Source organism: Sphaerodactylus townsendi, linkage group LG02 (genome assembly GCF_021028975.2).
Source record: "Sphaerodactylus townsendi isolate TG3544 linkage group LG02, MPM_Stown_v2.3, whole genome shotgun sequence".
In the NCBI taxonomy this organism is placed as follows: Eukaryota; Metazoa; Chordata; class Lepidosauria; order Squamata; family Sphaerodactylidae; genus Sphaerodactylus; species Sphaerodactylus townsendi.
Genome location: NC_059426.1, coordinates 88,801,559 through 88,821,797, shown reverse-complemented (window position 1 = coordinate 88,821,797; position 20,239 = coordinate 88,801,559). Strand labels below are relative to the sequence as shown.

Below are 20,239 nucleotides of genomic sequence, written 5' to 3'. Positions count from 1 at the left end.
CCCTGTTTTTGGAGCTTGGTGACCTTCCTTCAACCTCCTCCTTTTTGCCAGCTTTGAGTTTGCAGTTGGGTTCTTGCTCATGGATAGAGTACTGTCACAGTAGTTGAAATATTGGGATGAATTCTAGGGTGGAGGGCATTTCTTTATGGTTACTATTACAGCTCAATCCTATGTAGAATTACTCCAGTTTAAGCCCATTGAAATGAATAGGCTTGAACTAGAGTAATTCTCCTTAGGATTGTACTGTAAATGTTCACAGGAAAAAATGTCCACTACACAGACACTTCTTTCTTTTTGAACTATCTATTAATATGATTAACTGGCTATCTATTAATAGGGCTTTAGGAACTTGGGAGTTGGTACTGGTGGCACTGCATATTTCTTTTTCTGTCTGCTCTTGCCATGGGTGATAATTGTTTTTCAGATAGGCACTGTGGTGGTGAACTTGGGGAATTTACTGGTTATATTGAATCCCCAAACTATCCTGGAAATTACCCTGCAAATACTGAGTGTACCTGGATGATAAATCCACCTCCAAAACGGCGTATCCTGATCGTTGTCCCAGAAATATTTTTGCCGATAGAAGATGAATGTGGGGACTACCTTGTGATGAGAAAAAGCTGTAAGTTAAAGTAAACCTTGTATTTGATTAAGGAAATAGCATGTTCTGCCTTTGTTCTCTCAGTTGTCTGCCGGTTCTGCCAGTTATTTGAATTCTAGCTCTAAAAGGTAGCAGGACAGACTTCATATTGACTACAGATTTGGCAGTTATTTCATCTGTTATGAATAAAAGCGAATATATATTTCAGAATAAAATGGATGGAAACCACAATGATTAATGCTGAAATAAAGAAATTCTCCTTCCCTTCATTTACTCTCCCCCACACACACACACTTCAGAGGATCCTCTGAAGATGCCAGCCACAGATGCAGGTGAAACGTCATGAGAAACTGCTACTAGAACACAGCCATAGAACCCGGAAACCACACAACACCCCAGTGATTCCGGCCATGAAAGCCTTAGACAATATGATCTCCTAGTTACTGGTGTCCCAAAGCCATTTGTTTCATATCCCTTGTGAATCCTAGACTAGGAGCAGCAACTTTTCAGTTGACTTTATGGATCTGAGCAGTCTTCCAGCCAGTCAATTTCTTCCCAGCACTATGCCAGCTTAAGAGATGGAAGGGTATATAGACTGTGGTAGCAGCAATGAATTCCTTGTGCTTTCCCCCTTCTACATAGAAGGAACAAATAAGGTAATAAAAGAAGCTTGCTAAAGTGTAGAGGCAGCTTCCTTAACTGACAGTCCCAGCCTCCTTTGAATGAATCCATCTGTGTAACTAGCAAACAGTTTTAGCCAGTACTGTTGTAAGGCTAATGTACACAAACTAGCTGTGATCATTACAGGGAGAGCTTGAAGGACATCATCTGCATTATTTGTGGCTAGGTTATCTCATTCTGAGCTGCAGACTTTTTGCATTTCCCTGCTTTACCCGCCATCATGGTATGGGTTGGGGTTTTTTATATGTTTGGAATGAGATTTGCCAACTGATTTGATTATGTGGTGTATTCCTAATTGCAAAAACTGAGATCTTCCTGTATTCATAGAATCATAGAGTTGGAAGTGCCATACAGGCCATCTAATGCAGCCCCACGCTCAGACCTGGATTAGCCTAAAGCAGTGGTGGCGAACCTATAGCACGTGTGCCGGAGATGGCACTCAAAGCTCTCTTTGTTGGCACATGCACCGTGGCCCCAGTTTGGGCACTTGGCAATGGCCTAGCGCCAAGGGAGCTAGGGGTGCATGACACATTGGGTGTGCTCCACTGCAGGGGTGTGGTGAGGGCGTGGCAGGATGTTTCGAGGCATTCAGGGGGCATTCCAGGGCAGCGCAGGGGCGGGCGGGGGCTTGGCAAGGGCGCAGGGCACATGCGTTCCCCAGGCGCAGTTTTCCCTTGCTCCGCCCCTGGCACTTGGTCTCTAAAAGATTCGCCATCACTGGCCTAAAGCATCCCTGAGAAGTGTTTGTCAAACTGCTATTTGAAGACTGCCAGTGATTTAAATCCATTATTGAGAGTCCTATCCTCTGCTGCCAACAGGAACTCCCTGCCCTCCTCTAAGTGACATCCCTTTAAATTCTTGAAGAAAGCAATCATGTCCCCTTCAACCTCCTCTTCTCCAGAAAGAACACTCCCAAGTTCCTCAGCCTTTTCTGATATGGTTTGGTCTCCAGGCCTCTGATCATCCTCATTGCTCTCTTCTATACCTGCTGCAGTCTATCTACTTTCTTTCTAAAGTGAGGCCCCAGAATGGCATGCAGTACTCCAAGTGTGGCCTGCCCAATGTGGTGTATAGTGGGACTAAGATATCTTTTGATTTGGATGTTGTGCCTCTGTTGTTACATCCCAAGATGGCATTAGCCTTTTTTGCCACTTCACCGTATTGACTCCTCATGCTTAGCTTACAGTCCACTCATTCCTCAAGGTCTTGTTCACATACATTACTACCTGGAAGTGTATCTTCCCATCTAGTATGCGTGTTTCTCATTTATGTTAACCAGGTATAGAAACTCTGCATTTATCCTTGTTGAATTGCATCTTGTTCACATCCACCCTCTTTTTCAGTATATTCAGACGTTGAATTCTATCTCCATCTTTCAGTGCATTTCCTGCCCTTCCCAGTTTGGTGTCATCTTCTGATTTAATTATAGTCTCTCCACCCCCACATCCAAATATATTATACAAATATTGAGAAGTATTGGGCCCAGAACCAATCACTGTACCGAACACCTGTCTTCAATCAGATGAAATGCCACTGACCGCAGGGATGGTTCTCCAATCAGTCCCAATCCATCTAACTATCATAGTTCACAGTCCTTCAATTTACCCATTAGAATATTGCAAGGAACCCTGTCAAACGCTTTACTAACATCCAGATAAACAACATCAGTGGCATTCCCTTAATCCAGTAAGACAAGAGAGAAAGAACACTGCTTAGAAACTATGACATCATGCTGTGATGCTCTTAAGCAATCTGTTATGAGGGGAACATGTTGGTCACTGACTGCCATCAGGTGAGTCATCTTCTGCCTTTCCTCAGGGCAATCCTCAGACTGACTAAAAGTGCAATAAAGGGTATGCCAAGGAAACAGAAAGAGATTTTTTTCAAGGCAAGAAGCATCACATGGCTGTAGGATTTGTGGGGTAGGGGATGGGAGAAAATTAGAAAGAGGAAGGATGTTGTTCAGTAGGAAAAAAGTAAGCTAATAGAAATCTAATACCCGCATGTTGTACATTTTGTTTGAAAGCTTCCTCGAATTCTGTGACCACATATGAAACCTGTCAAACTTATGAACGCCCAATAGCTTTCACATCCAGGTCTAAAAAACTGTGGATCCAGTTCAAATCAAATGAAGGAAATAGTGCTAAAGGATTCCATATCCCTTATGTAACATATGATGGTAAGCAGCTGTTAAGATTTGATCAAACTAAAGTATAAGCATTTTAGTACTTTGTTTTTAACTTCCAATTTGCTTGATCTCAAAGATTTGGGGCAAATATTTGTATAGGTAAAGGTGAATATTCACACCACCACTTTTTCATGTGCAAGGGATGTTGTACATACTGCAAAAATTAATCATATGTTGTTGTAATGCCAGGATAGATAGTATTCTTGACGGGCCTCTATGTCTTCAGTCTCTCAGAGACAACATGAACAGTGTGAAACTGATGAGTCTGGATGGAACTCCCAGCCTTTTTTCCTTGAAAAATTTATATCAGAACTGTAGTGTGAGCAGGTAGTTTAAGCCTTGATCCCTGCACTACTTTCCCAACAAGCAACATGTACAGTGAGGTAAACTGAAAGAATTTGGAGGTGGGGAAAGATGTTTGATTTGCTTAATATGTTCAGAAATTATATCAAGTGTTTTTTTTTACATTGTCAAGACATATTTCTACGCAAAGTGGCACAGGTAGATAGATATTGTAGAATGTCTCAAGGTTGGAAATACTTTGATAAAGCTCTGAGCCAGTTCCCACACCCAGTTAATTTTGTGAAGTGGTTGACATTTTGTGCCTTATAATTTAAGTAAGCCTGTCATGGTTCATTGCACTGTCCTTCACTATCTCTTATAATGTATAGATTTCACACTTATTACTTGGGATTTGAGTTGAGGACTAATCAGTGCTTCAGGCAAAACTAATTTTTCCCAAGAAAATTGGCAGCCTTTTCTCCCTCATGCAATCTCTTTGGCAGTGATCCCAGGCCAAACAGCAGCTACTCTGGGGTAACAATCAGCAGAAAACATCTGGTATGGGCATGATAGACTCCAAATGCTTGAAGACTTCATCACTTCATCTTTGGCTTTGCTGCATAAGTAGCAATGTTCCCGTCTTTTTAGCAAAGACAAGATTTAATCCAAATGCTTGTGATTTTGTTTGATTTCCATAAAGAAAACACATCATTGGAAACAGGATCATCCATTTGGTACAAAAATAACAGGCTGTTAAACAACTGTTTGCTTATTATACATGCCAAGAAAGAAAAGTAAGAACGCTTGATGAAGGGATATTTTTAAAACTGAGTGGATTTCCCTAGCAAAAAAAATGTTTGAAGTATACCACAGAAACAGTTTATAGAATCATCAAAGACGATCATTTCTGACTTGGACAGATTAACAGTGAACAGCTTCGTATACAGAAAATTCTGTCCAATTTTGTTTTCTTAGTAAATTGTGAAATTGCTTTCATCAATGCCTTTTGAAATGTATTAATGCTGTTAATCTGAGCACCAAACTATAATCTTGATTACACAAGAGTAAACATCCACTATATATACTCTTCTGTGACATCCAAAGGAGGATGTTTCTCTGTGTGTATCCTGTTGACATACTTGTGGGTCTGTAACTAAATTGGCAAAGCTGATTCATCATGTATGCCCAACAGAGGATTATCAAGAGCTAATAGAAGACATAGTCCGGGATGGAAGACTGTATGCATCAGAAAATCATCAAGAGATCCTTAAGGTATATTTACTCTGTTACTTTCCTGTTGAAAGAAGAATTAAGTATTTAAATTTACTACAGACTGTGAAAATAAATAGCTCATGCTTTTCATCATCACCTGTTGAGTTGAACAACTGTAGTTGTGGGGGAGAGAAGGAGCACATGAAAGGTGAGCAGGGTCATACAGAAGCAACATCCTCCCCCAAACACACACTACCATTGCTTCTGATATCATTATTGTTGTTATCATGTTATGTTACTTATAGTCCATCTTTCTTGCTGAAACTCATGGTAGATTACATGGTAGATTACATAATCTATGTGGTAGATTACATAGTGTAAATCAAGTACAGTCAACAGGATGGGACATCCAGTGAGCAATACAACAGGGTTTGGACTTCAGCAATCTAAAACTAAACAAAAATCTCAACCAGTGCTGAAACAAAGTTTGAGCTTTTACTTACAGTGTTAGGTGGCAATACAGTGGTATAAGTCACAGTCCCTATCCCTTTACCAATGCAGCTTTCTGACTATTTAATGACAGTTCAGTACAGTTCTATTTACACCTGTGCAAAAAGTCCTCTTGAATAATTCCATTTTGCATAGTTTGCAGAAAGCCAAAAGAGTGAGAGCTTCTAACCTTGTTGAGGAGACCATTCCACAAGGAAGCCTATCAATTTGTACAGCCCCAGAATCTGCCATTTGACAAAGCAATCTCATTCTACTTAGTGATTGGGCTGGCCCTTCAATAAACACAGCGGTTTTAAAGGCAAATGTGGGTGTTTTACTCCTGCTGCTTTAGAATGGGAAACTGGGCTAAACATTACTATACCCTTTCCCACCAAAATATCTCAGATTTGTGAATTAATCCCCCACTTCCTCCTGGACCTTCTTTGTAGTGGAATGTCCCATGGTGGTCTTAGGGCCTGCCTAGTTCTGACCCACTCCCTTTTATTACTTACTTACTTACTTACTTACTTACTTACTTACTTACTTACCTACCTACCTACCTACCTACCTACCTACCTACCTACCTACCTACCTACCTACCTACCTACCTACCTACCTACCTACCTACCTACCTACCTACTTCATGCACTGCCCATTCCCGAAGGGCTCTGGGCAGTGTATAATGCATGTTAAAACTTACTAAATAAAACCAATTTCAAATAGCGTAAAACCAATTAAAAGTTAATAAATAGTTATACAAAATCAGATGGTGAGAATGGCATTCTAGTTTATGTCTCGAGGGAGGTCACAGTGGCATAAATTAGACTTAATATAAAAGTCAGATTTAATATAAAAGTTTGAATGTGTACGAGCATTAAAGGATCTTTTTAAAGCTCAGCCATCAAAACCATAATTCTGTGTATTATTAAACATGGTAATTTCATAAAACAGTGTTTATAGTGCATCAGATGACTATCAGCAAGACTTGCTTTTTTCAGTAATTGTACCTGCCATTTTTTGCCTGGTTCAGGAGCCTCTGTGCTGCCACGGCCATTTGGAGAATGTTCCCAGGAGCTAACTCTGCTTGCACCTCATCCGATGGCCATTTCACTCTTAAAAAGTTGATCAATAAAGTTTGTGTTTCTTGCCAACCTGTGCACATGTGGTTTTTTCTGTTTTAAATGAGCAATCTTCAAAGCTTCGCAGAGTGTATTTTAGAGTAGTAGCTGCTCGGAGGGCTGGGTGATGCTTCTTAATGAGAGATAGACCAGCTCTCCAAGCAGTTGCTATTCTAATCTGTGAAGCCGCAAAGCTGGTTTTGATGAAGGCTGAGCTTTAAAAAGATTATTTAATGCTTGTAAACATTAGGTACTATTTTCAACAGTAGAAGCACACTTCTTTCACTTCTGCCAAATAATGAACGACTGAATGGCTTTTGGTGGAAAATGGTATAGTAGCCAATCACATTTTTCCCTTCCATCCCATGGAATCACAGCAACAGTGATCGCAGCAGTTCTTGGATATGTGTGTAACTTGGCCTGATTCTTGAAACTGAGGTGGTAGCCCTCTCTATTTACAAATAATGGTAATACTGAGCATGACTTTGACTGTGACCTACCTTATAACTCTTCCTGTACTTCTCTGTTTAATAGGAGCTATTATGTGATGTGTTTTTGCAGCTCTTTTTAAAAATATGACTATAAAAGTCTGCCTTGCTCTTTCAGGATAAGAAACTGATAAAGGCATTGTTTGATGTTTTGGCACATCCACAGAACTACTTCAAGTACACGGCACAAGAGTCCAGGGAAATGTTTCCAAGGTCCTTTATTCGGCTGCTGCGTTCTAAAGTCTCCAGGTTTTTGAGACCTTACAAATAACGGACTCCATATTTTGAAAACTTCCCAACTGTACAGCAGGGAATTGTGATTTTCTTTATTATAGGGAAGTCTTCAGGAAGCTGATCAGTCAACTGTATACAGTGTGTACATTTTTTAAATTAAAATATAATTATTTCATTTTCAGGTGTTTTTTTAGTCATCACATAATCTACTGAGCATGTTAGACAAGGTTGGGTGGGGTTTTCTGTCGCTAATAAATTTGTGCTAGATGCAACTACTTCAACTTGTGTTGCTTCACTAGCAACATTAAAACTAATGAACTGAGTACACGTGAAAGTATAAGCCAGAGTTATAACATAAAGCTCTTCAGCTTTGAAAGGACAGACTCAGAATTCTGTGTCATATGGATCTTCTTTGAACTGCTTCATATACACCACCATGCTCTGAATAGGTAGCCTTAGGAATGTGAAGAGCTATAGCACCTGGGCTGCACTTTCATGGATGTATTCATATTTGCAGACTCTGAGACTGCCATGATGGTAATAATTCAAAATAGCATCATCTTCAGTATGGAATACCCATTGGCTGTGAATACACCTTGCACGTGAAAGCACTAATTCACATAAACTGTTTTCCAAGCTTCAAAAGATAGATTAAATCTATGAACTTATTAAGCAAAGGGGGTAATCTGAAAGTTGACTTTCATCTTGGATTCTCTAGAATTGGTCTACTGCAGGGGAATCCAACTCTGGTGCTCCAGATGTTCATGGACTGCAATTCCCAATTGGCCATGCTGGCAGGGACTGATGGGAATTGTAGTCCATGAACATCTGGGGCACTAGAGTTGGACACCCTTGGTCTACTGGTTTAAATGCTGATTTTTGACATTTTGCCTTCACCAGGTTTAGCATATTAATTTAAATAAATGCAATTCTATTATTACTCATCTGACTTCATCAGGGAGTCAATAATTAAATATAACTTTAGTAGCTACTGTAAGTTTCACAATGAACAGTATTTCTTTAATAACTTTGTTACTAATATTGCAGTACTTGTAAGATGTGGTTTCTGGATCAGTCATTCTAAGAAATTTAATTTTGAATCTTCCATAACTTTTCCAAAAGAAAATGCTGTGACATTTTTACTTGTCCTGTAAATACATGTGTAAAATACACAGCATTGCAGTGAAAGGTCGAAAATATGGTCAATATAAAAATAAACTGAAACTTGTGAATAGGGCATGGATCTTTTGCTCACAGTGATGGATCCTGTTGTGTTTCTCATTGACTTCTGTAAACTCCTAGTTCAAATAATGGCTTGTATACATAACACCACCTTCAGAGATCAACCTTGCACAAATTAGATGCCATGTCAGAACAGTGCATATTATTGCATTCTGCTAAAAGTCTTTGCTGATATATCAAGAGAATTATGGTCAAGCAAATGTACTGGCCTTAACGTCTAGAAAGAGTGGGGCTGACATTACATTTTATTGGGATTTGGCATACCTTGTGATAAGGGAGGCCCTTTTGTATCTATATTAATTTCTACTTCTGTCTCCATCTGCAGATACCTAAATCTGTGGATGGGGGCACACTCAACCCCAAACAGATGTTTCTGCAGACTTGGAGGATCTTCTAGATCTGCAGAAAAATATGAAAAGTTTTTAAAACATTACAAACAAGAGGTTTGAATCCTCCCTGCTCCCCCCTCCCCCCAGAACAGAGAATGACAGTTTAGGTCGTATTAAATTTAGGTCGACCTAAAATGGCATTTAAGACGTCTTAAAGTTAGGTCGACCTAAACTGACTTTTAAGATGTCTCAAATGTCAGTTTAGGTTGACCTAAATTTAAGACGTCCTGAAATGACATTTAAGACGTCTTTTTTTAAATATGACCTAATAAGAATTTAATACGACCTAACAGGACCTAACCTGTCTGCTACTGGTATGCTCTGGGGAGCCATCAAGAGGGAGGGTGTGCGAATAAAGCTAGACACATTGCAATCAATATTCAGGCCTGGCTTTGGGAGAGAAATAACTTTGGTTATGCTAATTTACTACCTTTGCTTAACAATTGACAGGAAATGTGTTCTTGTTGATTCTGTTGGATATATTAGTTAAAATAGCAGAGTTTTGCCCAGTCATGGAAGAGTGATGATGACTGCAGTAAAATCAGTTTTCCCAAGAAGTAAATTGCAAAAGGTAAAATTTACATTTATTCAAGTTGATTCTGTTCACATTATTATTGCAGTTGAAAGAAAAATCTAAAGAATATACTTAATCTTAATCTAAAGATTATACTTCTAAAGAATATACTTAATCTAAAGAATATAATGTGCAAATGGCCACCTATTGTGGCATCATATGAGTGCAAAATATGGGGTATTTGCTTCTACTAGACAGACCTGTAGAAGCATTTGCCTCCATGCAAGCAGAGGCGTTCCTCCCACTGGGCAAAGTGGGCAGCTGCCCAGGGTGTCACCTTGTGGTGGGCGACAAAATTGCAGGTTCATTTGTGGGGGATTTTGTTTTTTCAGTGTTTTTTCCATTTTTGGCCTGCAGGGGGTGCAGATTTTAGGCTAGCAGCACCAAAATTTCAGAGATTTTTTGGGAGACTCTCCTCATGATATGACCTGGGTTTGGTGTGGTTTGGTTTAGGGAGTCAAAAGTTATGGAGTGCCCCATCCCACATTGTTTCCAATGGGAGCTAATAGGAGATGGGGGCTACACCTTTGAGGGTCCATAACTTTGGCCCCCCTGAACCAAACTTCACCAAACCTGGGTGGTATCATCAGTAGGGTCTCACGAAGATACGGCATGGATTTAAAGGGAGAATCTGAGGTCCCCAGTTTTAACATTGTAAGGGATGCTGTTTCGGGGTGGGGGAGAATCCACCGCAAAATAGCATCACTTTCAATGTTATTTATACTGGGGACCCCAGATTCTCCCTTTAAGGTGGATTTAAAAGGAGAATCTGGGCTCCCTAGTTTAAACACCATTGAAAATGATGCTGTTTGGGAGTGAATTCCAGCATCACTTGTTTAAACTAGGTAGCCCAGATTCTCCTTTTAAATCTACCTTAAAGGGAGAATCTGGGGTCCCCAGTATAAATAACATTGAAAGTGATTTCTGTTTCCCCCAATTTGGGGGACTGGATACAACACCATAAAATGTTTTCATAGCAGTAATAAAACATTTTGAAAGCATATTGAAAATGTTTTCCAAAAATTATTTCTGCTGTGTGGCATGGCCCATTGCTGTGTTCAGATTTGTGAGTTGTGGGATGTTCTATAATGTGATGGTGACTTTGAAACGACCTGGTGGAAAAAAATCATTGTTTGGTCATGGTGGGGGAGGGTGGCCGCCCAGGGGGGGTGGGCATCAAACTCAGGTTTTGCCCAGGGCTCCAGTTTGCCTATGTACACCTCTGCATGCAAGTCCATGTGAAAAGAGATGACAAAGAACAGTGGCTACTGAAAGAGGAGAGAGGGTCAGAGGGCAGCTTCCAGGTACAGACAAAGGGAGGTACATACCAAGAGATAATACTTAAACACTTAGAAAGATTTAGCGCCCCCCAATGTCCAAGCATGCTGAGTTGCTGTCTCCAACAGATTCTCCTGAACCATTTAGGGCTTTTGATAACCATTTATCATTGCATCCTTTTGGGAAGTTTAGCTGGATTAGGAGTGGAGATTACCATGCCATAGTGGAAGATGATGCAGACCTAACAGATTACAGTTTCATTCTGTGACAATTATAGTGTGGGGTCATGCAGGGATCCATGTTGTGCCCCATGCTGTTTAACATCTATATGAAACCACTGGGAGAGATTGTCCAGGTATTTGGAGTGAAGATGACACTCCAATGACACACAGATCCTTAGAAGCTGAATTAAGTGGCTCTTGTTACCATGAAATAAGGGAGTGCACACATGACCTTCAAATGTACATATACCAACCCATGTATGGAGTCTTTTAGCCTATTTTTAAACAAGCATGATTAGATGTAATATTTTGGAAAAGAAGAGAAAGCAGGTCTAAACATAAAATTCAATATTTTGGGTTACAAACTATAGGTAAAATGTGCCGGGGGGGTGGGGGGTATTTGCAGTTTACACAATAAAATGTTTGCCTCATATGCAGGAAAAAAATACCTGTTAGAACCAGCCCAACATTTTCTGTACAGATGGTGATATAACATGTAATATACTCCAGGAGGAGAATATGGTGATGTGGGGAGATGTCTGGGATGGGAAGGAAGCAGGAGGAAAGATAGCTGGGCTTCTAGCAAGGAATGTTCAGTGACAGAGAGTTGGGAACAGACAGTGTGGTAGATGAGCTGTGACAGCCAGAGGCTCAGTGAGTAACAAGTGGGTGCAGAGATCCCTGTACAAAATGGAGGAGAATGAAGGTCATTCACCAAAACCTAGATTTTATTCAAGTGAAAGGAGGGAATGGGGAGAGAGATTTTACGCGGAGGCTCCTGCACTAAGTAATGTTAGGAGCTTGTCAGGCTAATAGGGATGACAGCCATGTGAAGAGAGGGAAGCAGTTTGGCTTGGGGATTAGATCTGGACAGCCTTTGGAGAAGACTGAGGACTAGTTTGGGAGTAAGGCTACCTGGGTAGTAGTTTGAGGGAATCAAATGCTGGCACAAAAAGGGAGGGGGAGAGGGTTTTAGAGGCAATACTTTACCAGGTCTCTGAGGTCAGGTACAGCAGTTTACTGGTGGAAGTAGTCCTTTGGGGAAACTGACTTCGTCTGAGGGGTCTATTAGCCTTATTTTTGGAAGTTTTTGGTAATGTGATTTTAAGAGGAGGAACTAGGGTTTTAACACTGGGGTCACTGTTACGAGAAATGATCCCTCTGTGGTTTAACATTTCCCTCCTTGCAGCTGTGGAGCTTTATGTACTTTTTCAGGAAATCCAGGTTGCCGGGGTTCTCTCCTGCTCTCCCTTGCCCTCCCTTGTGGAATTACCAAGGCCAGCTCCCCTGTTAGAGCCCTGTTTGGAAGCTCTGGTTTCCTAGGATGCAGGCCCCTGGGAAACCTGGTGGCTTCTTACAGAGCCTGACTTCTAACGAACTCTTTGATCTACTCCTGCAGTCTGTGGGAAAGGTAACTGATTAAAGCCAGTTTAAAAGGCATTTCATTAAAAGTGTAAGACTTCATGTTTACTGCAAATGTCTAGTATAGGTGTTTTGAAAGAGGTTTACCAAGATCTGAAACGATATTTGTACAAGAAATTACCTCCCCTTGGCACACCTTGGAATGCTGCTCCCTAACACAGCAAAAATGAAGAATATTACAAATAGTTTAGTAATTTTAATGTAATTGATATGCCATGCTGCCCTCTTGTGGAAAATCAAGGGTAACAACACAGGGTTTTCCCCACTACTGATAGCATTTTCAGGGAGGGAAGGTGGCATGGTGTAGCTGAATCTCATCAGATTTTTGAGGCTAAGTAGGATTGGTACCTGGAAGGAAGACTTCCAAAGAAGACTCTACAGAGGAAAGCACTGGGAAACCACTCTGTTTTTCACTTGCCTTGAAAACCCTTTGCTGGGGTCACCATAAGTCAGCTGTGACTTGACAGCCCATTGCACACACAATAACGTTTTGAGAGCTGAAAAGCTGGAACAAAAGCACTTTCTTCAAAAGAAAATGGTGCTCTTTTAGAATTAAAATCCATTGATCAGATGACCAGCTCCAAATACTCTCGAGTTTCTATTCTGGGAAAGTACAGACTACAAGATGTGTTTGAAACAGAACAAGCATTCCAGTGCACCTGGAAGGGAAAATGAAACAGAGAATCTTGCTGCTAATAGGTTTCCAACCTTACATCCTTGCTATAAGTCAGTTTAATTCTGGTGGGATATCTTTTGCAGCAGAAACAGTGTGGTAACAGCTCTTCAGGCATCATAACTATTGCAGATTAACTATTTCTGGGCTACTGTACAGTTCTTCCAGCTGTATGAACTAATCCCCATTACTGGATTAATGGTCCTAACTTTTCACACATTTTGCCCAGAATTCAATAATTGTCCAATCATCCACTGCAAAAATTGTCCAGTCATCCACACTGACAAAGAAGGTAGAACACTGGGACATAATGGACAAAAAACTGTGTTCTGCCAATTATTAAGCCAGTTGCCCAATTATTAAGCTTTTGGGACTAGATTAATTCAGTCCCTTCAGTAATTCAGTATAAGCAGTCAGAGTTTCTATATACCAAATTAATGCCAAAAACGTCTGTTTATTTATATGCTGCCTTTCTCCCTAATGGGTAGTGGCTAACATAATTTCCTCACCTCGATTTTATACTCACAATAATCCTGCAATGTAAATTAAGCTAAGAGTCTGTGATTAGCCCAAGATCACTCAGCAAGCTTCCGTGGCAAAATGGCAGGATATACCTTGGTCTCCTAGATCCTAGTTTGATGCTCTAGTTTGATACTTCACCACACAAGCTCTTACATACCAGGTAAACATTCACATTGTATGAAATAGTACACACTGTGTATAAAATGGAACTGTGGGGCACCCTATGCATCTGTTCCAATAGTTTAGACTTTATAGGCAGCGTATACTATGTTTACAATGCTGAGTTGATTTCACAGTTCTTGAAATAATAGATTAAGATAAAATTAAGTAAGATAGTTACATGTCTTATTTCCTTGAACTCAGGGCAACTAACAAAAAATTGCAAGGACACAAAATGTAAAATTCCATACAAATCAAAAACACAACCAAATTGGTTGAAATAGTTCACTTTTCACCAAATTAGTAGTCTAAGGGCCAAGTCTGTAAAGGTAATAACTAGTACTTTCAACTACGCCAGGAAGCAAATAGGTCCTATTGATGAAGCATCTGACTCCTGATAGGCATCTCACTGTAGCATTTTATAGCAACGACAGCTTCAGAGGCAGCTTCAAAGTCATCCACATGTAATATGTATTATAGTAATGCAACCTGAAGGTTATAGTAGCCTGAGTCAGAATGGTTAGGCCTGAAGAGTCTAAGGGGCCAGCTTATGAGCAAGATGTAACTGAGAGAAGGCTCTTCTAGCAACGGTACTAACCTGGCCAGTCCAAGAACACTCCTTAGCTCTTAACCTAATCTACCCCAAATGTTTAACCATAGCCAGGTCTGGCAGATCAGCAGCAGCAAAGCACTCTTCCTTTCCATCCTTTCCATCTTGTCTTAATTAGATTTGAGTTTGCTAACACTCAGCCACTTGTCCACAGCCAAGGACACTGGCCCAGGACTTTCACAGCTGCCTTTGAAGGTTTAGCTAATGAGCTATAAAGCTGGGTTCCATCTGCATATTAGTGACAAACCATTCCAGAGCTCATCAACCAAATATTTCACATGGAATTCAAATAGCACTGGATATAACTGGGACCTTTGGTATACTCCAAGCATCAGCTTCCAACTAGCTGAAACTGTGTCTCCTATTCAGAAAGTCTTTGTTTCCTGTCAGCATGAACAGAATGACCCCAATCAACAGGAATACCTTTTATCCCATACATTGATCAATCCACCCCAGTACTGTTGTCAACCTGTAATTTAAAAGAAAACCCTTAAGATAGTATAAATTAAAAGGTTGTTTTTTAAAAATAAATAACTGGGTAGAACACACTTCTTGCTCTTTCATTAGGAAATGGCTTTTAAGTGAGCAACAATTTAACCAAAGTCCAGTGTCTGGGCATGTTCTTGTTTAATTATTTAGTCTCTCCAGTAGTGCTGAGGATGGGTAATTAATTATGCAGTATTCCTAATGGTTTTCATAAGTAATGGACAGACACACACTTGCTTGTGATCTCACTGATGCGAGAGGCTAAAGTATACATCGCAGAAGTACTCTGCACGTTTCCTAGATGTGTTGATAATGAGTGACATTTGGGGTGACCAACTTTTGAACTTGTCCTCACAGATTTGTTTTTAACAACAGTCTGTCATTGAGAATAATGTTTATCGTGTTATTATCAATAGCTTCACCTACTGGCTGTTGCAGGTTAAACTGTTATTAATGACATAAAAGCATGCCAAGTAATTTTTTCTGGTAATTCTATGGAAAATCCATCAAACTCTTGCTGTACAAATTCCGTTCATTTCAGTGAGGCTTATACAGGCCTCCTATGCAAACTGTAATTAAAATAAATGGAATGTAGTAAAAGTATTTGGTACATTGTACAATGGAGATTAACATAAAGCTATTATTTTTAGAAATGTAACCGTCGCTGCAGAGTTGGTGGTCTGGGGACAAATGCCCTGAGTGGCCGGTGTTCAGTCACCGGGGGGGGGGGGGGACGGGGATAGAAAATCACTGCCCACACTTCTAGCCTGGGCCATCCGGTCATGTGGGGGGAGTGGCAGGCACTAGCTGGGTCCTTGTGCCTCGCCTCTCCTGCAGCACGGCACCTGGCCGGCCCAAAGCCAGTGAGTGCCTGGTGACTCCCTCCCTGCTGGGGTGCCGTTCACCAGCTGAGCTGTTTGCTGCGGCTGCAGGCTTCCTGCCCTCCCCAGCCTCCATGTCAGGAGGCAAGTGAAACTCATTTTGAAAATTTCTGCTACTAATACAGATATTAAAAATACAGGCACATTGACTAGGAGAAAATGGCAATCTGACTTGGAAATATTACTGGATTTGTGTGTATTTCCAAGAAAGTAGGGATTGAAAAGATAAAATGTCTCAAAGAGTTAATATACTACTAGGGAAAGGGGAGGAGACCAATAGACCTCATGTGTACTTGAACCTTTAGCAATATGGAAGTTTGCCTGGTATAAGTTCCTATGTTTGAGCAGCACTGGGGGACTAACTGTGTCACATGCAAATAACCTCTTACTCTAATCCATTGGCCCTTATATTGTTTTACTGCTTGGGAGAGGGACAGTATGCAATTTACAGCATGTAATTACTTCAGTTCCTCACCAGATGAATAATCAGACTCTTATTGCATATGGGCTTTTAGCAACAACAACAACCAACAATAATAATATACATTACAACTTCCCAGGCCTCTGGGTGAGGCTCGAATTGTAATGAAGGCCAACAACCAGCTAAAGATCTGGCAGCTGTGAAATCTACAACAACAACAACAACAACAACAATTTGACCAATGTTAATGTTGCCAATTCGAGGATGTTTTGGGTGCTGCCCTGGTGTTTTCGGGATGGTGCCCAGCGTGCCGATTGCCATTGGGACGAAGCCAGCTGAGGTCAACCCAGTGGTGATCAGCACGCTGGGCACCATCCCGAGGGCACTGGGGCAACACTTGAAACATCTTCGAGTTGACAAAATTAACATTGATCAAATTCAGAAGGCAGCTCTTCTGGGATCCGCACAAATGCTACATCGATACATTACAACTGCCTAGGCTTCTGGGTGAGGCTCGAATTGTAATGAAGGCCAACAACCAGCTAAAGATCTGGCAGCTGTGAAATCTACAATGATAACAACAACAACAACAACAACAACAATAATAATAAGGCCATCAACACCTGGGCCATACCCATCATCAGGTATTAATTGGGATTCGTTCATCAACTGGACACAGGTTTGAGTTGGCAGCTACTTTGGATAGAAAACCTCGGAAGCTTTGCTATGACACAATGCACTATGCCTTACAATCTAATGAGTGATACTGATAGATTATACCTTCCCCTGAGATCTGTATAGGCCGCATCGGGTAAGTACAGCAAACAGTGGAAGAGGAGAAGCATGCACTGGCTGATTGTGTGAGGGAAAGTCAAGAACAGGCATTGATCGAAGTGAAGCACAGCCATTTGCTGCAAACCTAGAAAACCAAACAAGAATACAGAAACCACTGTGATTAAAATGACGCCTGAAAGCTGGCACACCAAAGCACTGCACGGCCCATTTCCTGAGAAAATCAAAGACAAGGTGGATAATGAAAAGACCTTGGCTGTGGTTAATAACTGGAACTCTTGAAAAGGGAACTGAATCCCTGATTTTTAGCCTTCCAAGAGCAAAGCCATTAGAACAAATTCGACCAAGGCCAAAATCGAAAAAATCCCTAGATGATGCAGATTGTGCAAAGAAGTTGATGAATCTGTAGATCATAGTCCCTAACAAGCTGCAAAAAGATTGCCCAGACTGAGTACAAACAGACACAACTCAGTGGCCAAGATGATCCACTGGAATTTATGCAAGAATTACAACATAAGAACAGCTAAGAACTGGTGGGAACATTGTCCAGAGAAAGTAATGGAAAATGAGAAGGTCAAGATCCTGTGGGACTTTCGAATCCAAATGGACAAAGTGTTGAAACACAAGACACCAGACATCACCGTGATCGAGGACATGAAAGTGTCCATCATTGACATAGCAGTCCCCGGTGACAGCAGGGTCATTGAAAAAGAAAACGAGAAGGTCACTAGATACCGCAATTTGAAAATTGAACTTCAGCGTCTATGGCACAAACCAGCTGAGGTCGTCCCAGTGGTAATCGGCACGCTGGGTGCCATCCCAAAAACAGTAGGGCAGCACTTGAAACATCTTCGAATTGACAAAATTAAAATCTTCAAATTCAGAAGGCAGCCCTTCTGGGATCCACACGAATACTACGTCGATACATTACAACTTCCTAGGCCTCTGGGTGAGGCTCAAATTGTAATGAAGGCCAACAACCAGCTAAAGATCTGGCAGCTGTGAAACATTCCCTTCTCACTGGACACAGCGTATAACACACTTCCCTCTGTGAGACACCTCTGAAGATGCCAGCCACAGATGCAGGCGAAACATTAGGAACAAGATCCACCAGACCACAGCCACACAGCCCAGAAAACCCACCACAACCAGTTGAATCCAGCTGTGAAAGCCTTCGACAAGACATACACAAGTATCTATTGTACTCAAAGATTACAAATATTTGCTGTTGCAACAAGTTCTTGAAACCAGATTTTTAACAACATATTTTGGACTGAGGTTCCTTGTTGCCTGTTGGTATACCTTTATCATCAACTTCATGTGCAAAAGTGGGATGAATGTGAAAAAACCTTTAGTAGAAATCAAATACTGTTCAGAAGCTAAAAAGTCTACAAATAATAAAGCTAAACTTGAATGCATTTGTCTGGAGTCAGCTGAGGCTGCAGGCCTTCTGGACTTGGCGGAACCCTCTCTACTAACCCTTCTGCAATTTCACAAACTAGCTAAGGAAGATAGCTGACAGTCTCTACCCAACCTGGAAGTCACCCATTTTCTCAGTGCTGCGCTAAGTCAAGGGCAGAGCCTTCTTCGGGAGGTAGAGGAATATAGGCTGAGAGGAAGAGCAGCACTGTCAGGCACCTAACCCGTTCCTTGCCAAAGCGTAACTGGAAAGAGGGAAACAGGCTGACGCCCCATGAGATGCCAACTTTCAACCTGCAACCCCCCTCTGGAACAAGCCAACAGGGCTGGAACCAGAAGAAAAGATGCAGTGCCAGAGATGCAAGGAGCTGCAGAAGCCCCATAGCCCATCCCAGGAAGTAAGGGGATGGGGTCAAGTGATGAGGGGGGTAGAGAATCCTGGGAATGGTAAGAAGGAAGGGTCCCAATTAGAGGCTGCAGAGCAAGCTCGCCAAGTGCCCAGACAGCATGTGGGACAACGTCTCCTATGAGAGGAGGCAAGGTGCAGAGTCCAGGGGAACTGGTTGGGGAAGAAGGAATGGAAGGGTGGAGCAACTGCTTTAAAAGACGCACTTCCTGAGCTGAGGCCAAGGAGCAACTGGGCTAGAAATATTCCACCAGAACAGGAAGTCTTAAAGGCAGGAAGGAAGAAGACTTCTTTTTGTCATCTCCCGCCTATTCTGAGGTCAGTGACAGTTTCCAGGATTTGCTGCCTTGCAACATACAGTGTCCAGGGTAAGGTTCATGGGAGTGGGCTGTCACAAACTGGTGAAGAATGTGGGCATTAAGTCCATTATCAGGTGCCCAAGTCCTTGTATCCCCACCTAGCTAGAAGGAAGATCAGGCTGTATTAGGTCTCCCTCACCTGACATTAGGAGTGGGACCTGCTGAGTCATTGCTTTCCTTGGAGGACAATCAGAGTCAAGGCTGCCAAAGGGTCCTCCATCATGGATTTTGCCCAGTTTGGACAATGGTTGGTGGAACATCAGAAGCCCCTGTTTTGTGACATGATGCAGCAGCAACGGAAGTCACAGGCCTTCTTGGTATAAGACTTATGCCAAGTTATTGATTCTGCAGCACTACTGTGATGGAGTATTGGGATTAAGCTATGATCATTCATGGGCAGCCCATCAAGATATTAAGAACACTCTGGCCAACATTTGGGTACAATAGGGTGTGTATAATGGGCAAGAGACTCAGGGGTGCCTTTTGGTGCATCTCCTTGGACAGCCTCTGACAGACTTCAAAGAAAAGGAAAGTACCATAGGGTAGCAAGGTTAGTTGTAAACAATTTTTATGGAAAAGGCCAAAGATATGAACATTTCTACTGTAGACATTTTGTTTTGATGGTCTGGCAGCAGTAAATTTTAAGCTGTCATCCACACATTTACTTCAGTGAGATCTCATTTATTTCAATAAAACTATTTCAAAATAAGTGCAGGTGCTATGTGGATGGAAAAACATATTTGCATGAATAAAGTTCAATCACTGACTTTATCAATTAAACTATCTCAGAAAACTATCTCAAGTAACAGGTGTTTATTTATTTATTAGACTTGCTATTCTGCCCTTTCCCAGGGCAGCTAAGTGTTGCTGCTTGAAATCTTAGAGAGCCACTACAAGTCATACTAGACAGTATTTAGCTGTGCAGACCAAAAGTCAGAATAAGGCAGTTTCAGTTGTTCAATAAAGAAAAAAAAAGCAGCAATTGGAAAGACTCTGGGTTTCAGTTGTAGTTGTGAAGGGATCCTAGTGGTACTTTTTGCATGGCATGGGAAGCTGGCTCTCTAATGGTAAATGCTGTTGTTCAAGAAAAAC

General features: G+C 41.3%; 1 protein-coding gene across 3 annotated transcripts in view; it reads left to right on the top strand.

The window, feature by feature from the left end:
* The window catches only part of SCUBE2 (signal peptide, CUB domain and EGF like domain containing 2), a 69,114-nt gene extending 60,584 nt beyond the window's left edge, over positions 1-8,530 (top strand). For all 3 annotated transcript variants that reach the window (XM_048485626.1, XM_048485625.1, XM_048485627.1), the window contains 4 exons: positions 425-622; positions 3,309-3,461; positions 4,945-5,024; positions 7,178-8,530. In XM_048485626.1, the coding sequence (XP_048341583.1) occupies positions 425-622; positions 3,309-3,461; positions 4,945-5,024; positions 7,178-7,330 (584 nt within the window). In that variant the 3' untranslated portion in view covers positions 7,331-8,530. The remainder of the gene's footprint in view (positions 1-424; positions 623-3,308; positions 3,462-4,944; positions 5,025-7,177) is intronic.
* Positions 8,531-20,239: the final 11,709 nt, after the last annotated feature.